At 51.7% G+C, this 12,094-nt stretch overlaps 1 protein-coding gene across 1 annotated transcript in view; it reads right to left on the reverse strand.

The window, feature by feature from the left end:
• The window catches only part of LOC102494471 (voltage-dependent L-type calcium channel subunit alpha-1C), a gene marked incomplete at both ends in the record, with an annotated part of 115,836 nt that overhangs the window by 3,976 nt on the left and 99,766 nt on the right, over nt 1-12,094 (reverse strand). The window contains 5 exons of the mRNA XM_006148345.1: nt 6,808-6,877; nt 7,185-7,305; nt 8,240-8,354; nt 9,830-9,950; nt 10,761-10,968. Coding sequence (XP_006148407.1) covers nt 6,808-6,877; nt 7,185-7,305; nt 8,240-8,354; nt 9,830-9,950; nt 10,761-10,968 — 635 coding nt within the window. The remainder of the gene's footprint in view (nt 1-6,807; nt 6,878-7,184; nt 7,306-8,239; nt 8,355-9,829; nt 9,951-10,760; nt 10,969-12,094) is intronic.

The raw sequence follows: 12,094 nt of genomic DNA on the forward strand, positions 1-12,094 counted from the left end.
GGTGTTTGTGCTCTTTTCAGTTTCTCTCTAAATGATCCAGCACTTTCTTATCCACGATCATTTGATAACAGGCAATTTTATGCCTATTTTAATCATTTATGTTTCTAGAAAGCCGTATTTACTAGCTCCGTGCGTTCCTAAGCTCTTAATGAAGAATTTGGCGTGCTCTTTCTTCTGCCTCACTGCTCCCTAGGTTGTGCATTCATTTCTGCTCCTAGGGAGGAGGGAGTTGGTACCATCAGACACACACCAGCTGAATTTCAGTCATAACGAAACCTTAAGAGAAAGCCATTTTTGAAGGACAAACAGGAATTTGTGGAGACAGAAATGTGACAGCAGGCGATGCCTAGCCTGTGCTATGGAGGAGGGAGGGAGGCTGACTGATTAGAAAGGTCGAGTGACGGTCACCCTGGGGCTGGTGACAGAACCACCTGGGCACTCCCAAGTGTCAGCGGAATCCTCGGGGATCTTTACTTCCTCATTTCTCTTCTTGAAGATGTGGAAAAGTACAATAAGAAGGGCATTGCCACGCTTGGCTCTTCCAGATGGAGGTGAGAGTACTCAACAGGAAGTCACTGTGTGGAAGGATGTCGACCCTTGGTCCTCAGTGACCTTTGCCCCCTCTTCATTTCTTAAAAACAAACTTGCTATAGGTCATATGCACTTGCCAGAGAGAGAGAGTGGGAGGGAAAGTGAGAAATCACGCCTGGGGAACGGTCATGACTCAATTCCTTCTCTTCCATTCTCCTCTCAAGATTTTGGGCACGCATGCACTCGGCATGCTTTCCAAGCCATCATGTCTGGGACTCGAATGACCCAGTCAGCCATGTGGGATCCAGGCACCTTAGCCACCATGCTGCTGGCTGACCCACCCCTTCCCCATTTGATCTCATTTTCATCTCTGTCCTTTTGTTCATGGCTAACTACAATGAAAACATGTTTCTGTTGTTGTTTAGATTTTTGCCACAAGATCTGTGCCCTTACCAGAGACGGAGAGTGGGAAAGTGAGAAATCACTCCCCAGGTGTGATGGCCATGCCATAGTCTCTTCTCCTTTATTCTCCCCTTTGGATTCTGGGCACACACGTACACATTCCCAGCATGTTTTTAAGCCACCAGGTCCGGGATTTGAATGGCAGTGTTGGCAATGCAGGATCTAGTACCTTAATCACCATGACTGCTGGCCCCAAACAATCATTTTAAACAGCTAGTGCCTACAGAGCACTGAAGGCACTAGCATGGTCCTTGTTCACAAGGAGCTTGGGATTTTTAGCGAGGCACGGTGCTCACGAGCATGTTAGCAATGCAGGAGCTATAAGGGCCAGCACCCAGAGCAGAGCTGGGAGAGCAGGGAGAGACACCATGGGGGTCATTTCTGCATCGCCTTAGTCCTTTACTCTGTTGCTAACAGAAACCCTCAAGGCTGGGTATCTTACAAAGAAACCGAAGTTTAATAACTCACAATTGTGATGGCTAAAAAGTCTCAAACCATTTGGTAGAGAGCAAAACGTGAGCAGGGCAGAGTGTGGTCTGTATCCACGTGGCTTTCTCTCTGGTCTCCTCCCTCTGCTTACCTACCTGCCAGAGCTCAACAAGTCAGGGAGTGCTAATGAGGCCCAAAGGCCTCATGCTGGGACACCACGAAGGAAGTAAGTTTCACTTAGCACCTTAACAGTACAATTGATACAGTCAAGTCCCAAGACATGCATTTCTGGGAGACAGCAATCCTCATCCACTGACGTCAAATTCCAAAACATGGAACTTTGAGAGGTAAGCCGTGACCTGAACTATAACAGCTATCTTCTCTCTACTGGCTCAATTGCAAACCCTGAGTTACCCTTCACTCCTCTTTCTCACTCTCTAACATCTAGGCCATGCATCAATCCAGTTAGCCCTACCTGCAAAACACCCCCAAAGCTGACCACTTCCCCGCAGCTCCAGACTGTCCCTCTGGCCTGCTGCAGCATCTCACTGCCCCATTTTGATCTCAACCATCTACTGCCTTTTTCTCATAGGCAGACAAAGTGAGTGAGACGCGGGGCCAGCCCCCCTCTCAATGCCCAGGCCCCCTGCGTCTGTCTGGGGCATTAGGTCAGACCTCACCATCTCATAGCTTTTGAGCCCTGCTCCTCTGCTCCTGCCCAGGCTCCTGGCCATCCTAGGCTCTCCACATGTTTTCTCTGCAGTCCTCAGAGCCATGTGCATCCTGGCTGAGAGATTTCACAACTGCTGAGCTTCCACCTAGAGAGCTCTTCCCTCTGGTTTCTGTGTCTGGTTCCATTCATTCAGGCATCTGCCCAGAGATCATGTTCTCAAGGAAGCCTCTGCTGACCATATAGCCAAAGCAGCCCCAGTAACTCTCTCACACGGGCCCTGGTGTCGTTTCCTTTGGACACCTGAACCCCACCTTCTTGGGATGGGGTTATTGTCTGTCTCCCCACTGAGGTGTCCTCTCTCTCTTGCCCACAGCTATGGTGCTGGTGCCTGGCACAGTGCCTGGCACACAGCAAGTGCGTCCTAAGCAGCTATTAAGGGAGTATCTTCACATCTTCTGGGACTCTGTGTCTGGGACAATTGTATGGTCCTCATGCTTGTTCAATCCCCCCAACTCCCTGAATTGAAGCCCCACTCAAGAGCCCCTTCTCCATGAAGCCTCCCCAGATTCCACAAACTTCACTGCCCTGCTTGTCCTCGCACCCATTGCAACAAGTAAAGCCTCCCCAGGACTGCACAGTCTCTGGCATCACTGGCCTTTTGGGGTCTGCACTTGTTAATTTTAAGCCCTCATGGCTCTTATGAATAGTCGTATTTCTTTATTTTTAAAATTTGTTACAGGGCATGTGCACTTGCTGGAGAGAGATGGGGGAGAGAGACAGAAGGAAAGTGAGAAGGCGCTCCCACGGGGGACGGCCATGCTGCGATATCTTCTTTTCCATTCTTCTCTTGGGATTTTGTCCACACATGCACCCGCTGTGGCTGGGCTGCCCCCGCTCCTCTGCATGACAGTGCGCAGAAACTCCTTTCATGCGCGTGTGTGCACACACACACACACACACATACACACACTTGGTGTGATTTTCAAGATGTGGGCCCTGGGACTCAAATTGTAGTCAACCATGTGGGATCCAGCTGCCCTGACCACTGTGCTACTGCTGGCCCTGTATATTCTTTTTTTTTTCTCTTTTTTTTTGGGGGGGGGAGGGTTTTACTACAGAGCACGTGCGCTCGCCAGACAGAGAGAGACAGAGAGATAGAAAGCAAAAAATCACCCCCCAGGGGGGATGGCCACGCCACAATCCCTCCTCCTACATTCTCCTCTCGGGATCTTGGGCACGCACGCACATGCACCCGGCGTGAGTTTAAGCCACCGGGTCGGGGACTCGAACCGCGGTCAGCTACAGCGACATAACTATTACGCTAACTGCTGGTCCCGGCCCTGTATGTTCTTTAAAACATGGAGAAAAGCAGGCTTACCATCTCCTTCTCTTGGTATAGTGTTTTCCTCCTTATGCATGAATGTTTCTCTCCACTACTAGAGTGTACTAATCGGGTTGGCCAAAACCAGCAGAGGGGCTTTTGAGGTTAAACAGGGAAGGATTCTAGGGCTACTGGCCTCTCTGACCCCTTCATGTGAATTAGAAACAGCCCCTTCCTCGGACACAGGAGGGCAGCCCAGCTCCCACTCAGCCACTTCCACACAGCTGCAGGTATGCCTGGACATGCAAACACAACAGCCCTGGACAAGGGCTGAGGGTCAGGGCACAGAGGCCAGGAGAGTAGGCATGAGTGGGGGAGCAGCAGAGGGTGGGAGGAGCGTGCCCTGCCCCCTAGCTCTGTCCTTTTTCTCCAGAAGTCTGGCAGAAGATGGAGCAGGAGGAACCCTCCCCCAGCTGCCTTGCAAGTACTCTGTCCACAGCATGCAGCAGGGGCAGCCACCTAGAGGTTGTGAGGGAAAAAGGGACCAGGCAGGGCCACATGAGCAATGGCAAATTAGACTCTTCACCCTTCCCAATCAGAGGGAGGAGAAGTAGGAAGTAACCAAATATCGACAAGGACAGGGAGCACAGGCCAAGCGACCTCGAGGAGCCCTGGGCAATCTTGCTGCACCTGGCATTCAAGGATCAGAAGGCACCCTGCAGAGGCTGGCAGGGAGGGAGGCGGAGGGTGGCAGGAGCTAGAAACCCAAGCTGGCTTAGCCTAGGAGTGCAGCCATGAGGAGCCACTGCAGGAAGAGAGTGCTGTCCTGGGGCCTTCTGGATAAGTAGGTAGAAAGGAGGTTTGGGGATGATTTGAAAGGTCTGCATGGTGGCGGGTGGGGGTATGTCAGCCTCAACGATTTATGGATCAGAGGTCTCAACACAAGGTAAGGATATGTGTGGGACAAGAGATGGTGGCCCAGGTCTCGAGGGGTTAGAGAAGGGTGGGCACATGATCAGGGAAAAGAAAGTACTCTGAAAAAGCTAGTAAAACCCAGGGATCAGCAGAGTTTGGGGACTCCTAGCATTTCCGAGAGTCCTGAAAACGCCGGACAGTGACACGCTGGGTCACCAGAGAGGCATTCTGTGCAGCCGACCTGGCCACCATGTCTTCATCAGCTCTTTTGTCCCTGACATTCTTCTCTTAGATTTCATTAGAGCCTCAAAGAAGACAGAAGCCAGGAGTAATTTAGACTAAGAGAATGTGAGCTACCATTGTGAGTGTGAAAGGAGTATCTGCCCACTGCCATGCAGAGGGCCAGGGGCAGTCTAGCCACAGCCAGTGCATGTGTGGACAGACCTCTCTCCTGCCATGTGCAGGAGCCACATCCTGGAGACCTGGCCAGCTTGGGATAGCTCTTTTCGGGGCCCAGAGGGATTTCTTATTCTTACTTTTAAAAATAAGGGATTTCTTACTCTTACTCTTACTTTTAAAAATATACACAGGAGTAGAGGAATCAGCAGTTAATGTAATGGCTATGTTGCTGGACTCCCATGTAGTCAACTGTGGTTCAAGTCCTGAATCTGGTGGCTTAAACTCACGCCAGGTGCATGTGCGTGCATGCCCAAGATCCCAAGAGGAGAATGGAGGAGAAGGGATTGCAGTGTGGCCATCCCCCCTGGGAGGTGATTTCTTGCTTTCTGTCTCTCTGTCTTTTTGGCGAGAGCACACGCCCTATAGCGGAAAAAAAAAAAAAAAAAAAAACTGTCAAAAAAATATACACAGGAGTAGAGAGACTTGTATAGGTGCCTTCCGCTTACCCAGTTCTAACACCTTGCTGATCTCATTCCACTTATTTTCTTTGCCCCATCTTCTTATCATTAAAGTATTTTTTAAGAATTATTTATTTATTATACTTATTCATTCATTCATTTTTAATTTGACCAGAGAGAGGCACAGAGAGAGGGAAAGTGAGAGAGCAAGCCAGCAGGCCTGGGACTTGAACAGTGGTTGACCATGTGGGAGTGTCCAGCACCTTAACCACCACGCCACCTGCTGGCCCCAATTGTTGGAGTATTTTTAAAGCAACTTCTACCTATTTTAGATTTCAGCCAGGAACACTTCCGTATTTTAAAACCAGAACCACGAGAATAAGATGAACAAAAACTACTTAAAATCATTTAGATCCCAGTCCATGTTCAATTTTTCCCAATTATCTAAAAATGCTAGTTGAAAGCTGATTTTTTCATTCAGGATCAAGGAAAGATCCCCACGTTGCATTTGCACTATTTCTAGTTCATCTGTGAAATTTTACAATTTCCCCCCAGAAGGGTTTTTTAAGACGTCAGAAGGTTGGCTGGCCCCTGGTGCAGTAGTTAAGCACTGTGCATAGACAGCCATGCAGTAGTTAAGCGCTGTGTATAGACAGCCAGATCCCACATGGAAGCCCTAGGTCCCTGCCCTGGGGCTTGAAAACACACTGAGCACACGAGGGTAAGGTTTGGCTGCTGAGGGCTCGCTCTTCAAGCACAATGGAAGACGCTAGTTAGTGTCCCTCAGACCAAGCAGAGAAACAGTGGAGGGAAAACGAGATAGGAAACCCAGATTTGCTCAGAAGTGTAGACTTTCGGCTCTCTAGCTTGGTTACCAACCCAAATATTAACCTGTGTATCAATAGAAGGATGTACCAGTAACACCCACAGCCCCTTGACTATGTGTTACAGACGTCACACTTGAGTTGGGGACAATATCTGTAATCTGGTTAGAGGAAGGCAGCCCAGGGCTTGCACGGGGTATGGGGCCTCAGGACACAGGAGGAGGAAATTCTGGAGGACCACAGAGCACCTATGACAGTAAAACCCTCTGAAAGGAACTTGAGCCAATTTACGTATCCACAGAAGCAGAGGAGACCGAGTAGGTAAGAACTGTCCTAATAAGAGCCAGAAAGCAGCTACAAAGCAACAAGGGGGACAGCTGTGGTGGCAGCTGTCCTTGCACTCGGCATTGCCTCCTGAGTAAGGGTAGGCAGATTTGGGATTTACTATTGTTATTAAGTGTGCATAAAGCCGCACCATATGCTACACTAATAAACTGTAACACTAATAGCCATTTTATGGCACATGACATAATAAAACCTCCATGCACAGAGAACCCGGCTTCTGCAGGGCACAAAAGCACAGCTCAAGTGTGATCTTTGTAACCTAATATTAGGATTGTAAGGACGCCAGGACCAAAGCTTTAGTCCAGATGACGACTGCTAACGGTTCAGTGTTAAGCAGCACAAGGTTCATGTGGAGGGACACTGGGACCCTGGTCCCTCATTGATACCTCTTCCCACACGGCTTCAGAAATCGGGTCTCTGCATTCCCCGTGTTAGGCAGCAGGACGGTACCTGTAGCTTCCGGGTTGGGGTAGGGACTCTTATCCTCATTTTCATTGGGCTGGAGGTCATCCATGTGGATCTGGCGGCCAAGGGGGAGAAGAAGGAAGAGCCTAGTTAGATTCAGCCACAGCTTTGGTGGCTCGGAGGAGCCTTGACATGACATCTTGGTCAGTGCAGAGCTCAAGATGCACCCTGTCACTTTGCACACCCTTTCCAGACACTGGAGAAAGGCTGGGACTCAGCAGGTCTGCCTGCTCTGCTCTCCCCAGCACTCCTGCTCCAGGCCCACTGGCTTCCCAGCCGCCTTCCCACTGCTGCCCGGGTAGGGTGTGGTTCTGCTCCCTCTACTATGGGTCTCACGGAGTCAGGGAGAGATGGCCACTCACCTTGGTGCTGGGTGGAGACTCTCCATCAGCCGTAATGGATTTCAGCTCTATTTTCTCCTCCTTGGTCTCCTCCACTGCCGGCTTCTCCACCACCTCTTGTTTTTTCTCTGGGCTGGCAGTCCTGGCCGGTCAGCAGGAGAGAAACAGAGATGTTTACTGAACTGCTTGGAAACAGTGTGGGGGGCTGCCCTGTGGTCTGCTGTGGGCCAGTGGGAATGGATTTCCTGGCTCTGTGTCTACCTTCCTCCACCCAGGGCACACGGCGGGCAGCTCAATCTAAACGGCACAGGCTCGAGCTACGCCTGGCTCTGCCTGACACTCTGTGGTCTCCTTCTGGCTTCTTGGCCTCCAACAGTCCCTATATCAGAAAGACTCTGGGTCTCATTTAGAACCAGTTCCTGGAGGAACTCTGGTATCCAGCAGACGCTTAGCCCATTGACAGTCTCGTCTGACCAGGATGGGACACAATGTCGAGTCTTGTCTTGGTTTCTCAGCACTGGAAAAGAGTTACCCGATGGCAAGAGGAAGCATTCATTAAACCGGCCTTGTTTTGAGGGCACTAACAATAAGAATAGCATTGCCTCTCAAAAGAACCCTCCAAATTCCTATTGCATTTCCTTTTTTTTTTTTTTTGGAGAGGTTTTCGATATAGGGCGTGTGTGCTCACCAGACAGACAGAGAGAGACAGAGAGACAGAAAGTGAGAAATCACCCCCCCAGGGGGGATGGCCACGCCGCAATCCCTTCTCCTCCGTTCTCCTCTCGGGATCTTGGGCACGCATGCACACGCGCCCAGCGTGAATTTTAAGCCACCGGGTCCGGGATGCGAACTGCGGTCGACTACGTGGGAGCCCAACAACATAGCCATCCTATTGCATTTCCTAAAGAGAGACTATAACTCACGAAGCTCCCTTCTAGAGCACTGCCTAGGAATTAGGACCAAAGTCAGCCCCCAGAGGGACAGCCGGAGGCTAATGCCAAGCCCTCCACTGACAGCGGAAGTGGCACTCCAGATTTGAGTCCGGGGCTTGGGCCTGGGAAGGAATGGAGGGTTACCTGGCCAGCTTCTTTCTCTCTTTTTCCTCCTCCTCCTCCTTTTGGGCAGACGTGAGGCTCTCGGCATCGGCCAGGTTGTCCACAGCAATGGCCAAGAATACATTCAGTAGGATATCTGTTTGTGTCCATTCTTAAAGAAAACGACCCTTGGTCTTGGGGTGTTGAGGGGTGGGGGGGTGGACATGCAGGAGAAGAGCTCCGAGCAGGGAGAGCTTGGTGGTGGATCACTGGGGTGGCTCCACACCCAGCAGTGTCCCTACTCCCCATTTCCTTCCCCGGTATCCTTCTGGAGCTGTCTAAGGAGTTAGGATCAGGCCGGCCTAAGGCTGCAGTGGGTGGGAGTGAGGCAGCAAGCCGGCCTTGCTCTTTAATTGCTGGGTTTCCTTGCGGGCCTCCCCCTGCGATGACTGGCTGTAACTGGCATTGGGAACAGTACGGCCTCTAGCAGAATGCAGAATGCGAGCGGGTCATCATGTCTGGGCACTGAGAAGTCGGCCCATACTTCTGCCAGCTCTCCGTGTGAGCCTGCACATACAGAGACCCTCAGAGGGTCTGCTGGAGCTGCCAGAGCTGGGCAGCGCTCATAATCCTCGCCCATCTCTGCCTGCTCCCGCCCCCGCCCTGGCAAGAGAAACAGTGTGGGTCAGATAACTGCAGAACCAAATGTGTGCCTGGAAGCGTTCGCTGTTGTCGGGTCTGCGTCCTCACAAGGCCCCAGACATTCACACCACTCCACGTACAGGCAGGTGAAAGGCCTGTCCAACGTGGCTGCTGAGTACACGTGGCCTCCCACCCCTCCAACAGTGATGGGGCTCTACAGGCCTTACTCTATTGAAAATCACAGTGGCCCCTTAAGTCGAGGCCCTGTCACCCTCTCATTGCATTTTATGCCTGCTGAGGGAGAGAACCCATACTTTGCTGAAAGCCACCTGGGGGACAAGATGCAACGCTTTGTTTGTCAGCGTAGAGGACCGTGTTCTGCACTGCCCCTAGCTGGGATTTCCCCGAGTCTGGGGCCTCCTCAGGAGTTCCACTCCACCCCTGCCCTGGGCTCTCACAGGGCTGGTGCAGGGGAGAAGTGCCTGTGGCTCGAGACCCCACAGAAGGCCCTGGCTGGGAGGCCAGAGCTACCACTCTGCCCGTAAGTAAAGTCCCAACCAAAAAGCAGGAGGAGGGCTGCCCGCTGCTTCCCGGTGATGGCTTGGCCCTCCTGAAGGGGGCATCCTACCACTGACCGCAGTCCCAGTACAGCTGGTGCCAACTCCAGGTGTGTCCGCATCACAGTCTGTGAATGGCTGCCCAGGCCACCATGCCAGGAGCACCGTTCACCTAGACTATGATGAGAACATACGTCTTGGGCTTCATCTGGAAGACAAACCTCACCTAAGCCAGAGTTGCCGGCTTCCACCCAGACCCACCTCCACTGCCGAGCGCTCTGGACTGGGCAGGGATTTCTCGCCCGAGCAGCCTCCCGGCACACAGGGGCCACAATGCCCTGCCCTGAGCCCAGGCCTGCTGGGCACACCCAGGTGGCACACGCTGCCGGGTGAGGGTGGGCAGCAGGGGTGGGGAGGCAGCAACAAAGGATACAATTTCCACAGATGAAGAGGATGATGAAGTAAATACAGACTAACATCCCTGGAAAAGAGGGGCCGCCATAAGCCATGATCCCATCATACATCACCGAATTCCAGTCCTCCCCGGTCAGGATCTGAATGACACATTCCCACCAATAAGGGACACAGCGTTAGACCAACAGCAAACCCAAGCCCCCCTGCCCTGCCCTGCCCACTAAGTTCATAAATACATCCAAACTCACTTTTTCACTTCTCCCTTTCCTGGTCCCCATCTATTCCCCAGGCTTGGAGCTAGCACTCTGTGTAAGTCTGACCAGTCCTTAGAAAAAGTGCACGACCATTATCTAAGGAGTGACTAGAAGGGCTTTCTGGTCAAAATATCTCGGGACAGCTGTGACTGTGTGGTTGGGACAGTGATGCGCTGTACCAGTGCGTCCCAAACATGAGTCACTGGACACCACCTTTAAGACCGTGGCAACACCCATGTATTGCTCACTTCTATCTGTACATCAGTCTACTGTTACTCTGAAATAAGCAAAACCACAAATTCAGTGGGCTGCATATGTTTTTGCTCAGGGGGAGGAAAGTGATAGGAAAGATAGAGCCCCATCCCCTCTCCTTCCCTGGTGAGAGCCACCTTTTGCTTTTCTTTGATTATATTTTGAGCTTTCACGTAGAATTTATATGACTAAGGGGTTCCTTGGCCAACGAATGGTTTTTAAGTCACTCAATTAGATTCTTCACAACTGTCCACCCAGCATGGGAGCCTGGGGGATGGAGAAATGATAGAAAGAACTCAACGGCATGGACCGCCCAGGGCTGATCTAGGCTGGCAGTCACTGCCCAATGACAGGACGAAGCTTTCTATCTCCTTTCAAGGCTCCCCCACCCCATGCCGCTCAAACTCCCTCCTGGTCAGAATTCCAGCTGAGAAGATTCCGTACCTGAAACACCGTGAGGAGGGACTGGGGGAAGTTATCAAATGTGCTCCTGCGGGTCTGCATCTCATCGAAGTTGAACTTCCCTCCAAAGAGCTGCATCCCCAGAAGGGAGAAGATGATGATGAAGAGGAAGAGGAGCAGGAGCAGGGAAGCGATGGAACGCACGGAGTTCAGCAAGGACGCCACCAGGTTGCTCAGCGAGTTCCAGTACCTGCGGGTGGCACGAGGGGTCAGCGTCCTCTCCCGAGCATCGTCCCTCATTCGCCCTCTACGAGTTGTACAGTGAATTTCCCCTGCCCGACCTCACCCCCTTTCCTTGGGGTAGTGGAGGTGGGGGTGGGGTGGTGATGGTGAGAGCTGGGCGGTAAGCTCACGAGCAGAGGGTGGTCTAGTGAGTGTGGGATCCAAGATGAGCAGCGGGCATTATGAGAGCCTGAGTCCCACTCTCCCTCCGCTGGCTGCCCTGCCCGTGCCCCTGGGCAAGTCATTAACTTCGCTGCTTCCTGCTTCTCCTGCTGGAAAACGGAGACAACAGTAGCATGGACTTGATTGGGTACTGGGGGACTACATGAGATGCCTCCGTGGCACAGTCTGTAAAAGTTAGTATGGCACTCACTGCTGCTTTTTTGACAGGAAGAAAATACCTGCACCCCCACCCCATCTGGTTTTTTGTTTGTTTGTTTTTCGAGAATGTCAGTCTGAGCTCAGCTCAGATCACTTGATCACTGATGGGTAGGAGAGGGTATGCAGCTTAGCAAAGCTTCCCAAATTTACCCTGTCCCAAGACTCAGTTCTTAAAAAGCTTTCTTCTAGGAATGTTGATTCAATAGCTGTAGTTGGGGCCTGGGTATTTGTATTAATTTGTTTTTTTAGGGTGGGTGGCCATGCTGTAATCCCTTCTCCATTCTCCTCCTGGGATCATGGGCACAGATGCACACACATGCACCTGATATGATTTTCAAGCCACCAGGTCTAGGACTCGAATTGTGTTTGGCCATGTGTGAGCCCAGAGCCTTAACCATCATGCCTCCTGCTGGTCCGGGAATCTGTATTTTGAATAAGCATCACACAGAACCCTGATAAACAGAGAAGCTCAGGAAATGCTGGATTAAGGCCAGATTCCCATCGCTACGCCCTGGGCAGAGCTGGGGTTTAGGGGGTTCTGAGGAGAGGAGGGCTTCACTAGGAGAGTTGGCGCCTCTCCCCACTTCAAGCACAGAGGCCCTCGTCATGGCCTAGGGAAAACCCCTTCTCGAAAGTGAGAGGAGGCAACATCCTGTTGGTTCCTGGATGTGCTGTGGGCACCTTGGACCAGGTCACCTGGGATCAGGCACATA

The sequence above is a fragment of the Tupaia chinensis genome, unplaced genomic scaffold, assembly GCF_000334495.1.
Source record: "Tupaia chinensis unplaced genomic scaffold, TupChi_1.0 Scaffold000232_4, whole genome shotgun sequence".
NCBI lineage: Eukaryota > Metazoa > Chordata > Mammalia > Scandentia > Tupaiidae > Tupaia > Tupaia belangeri.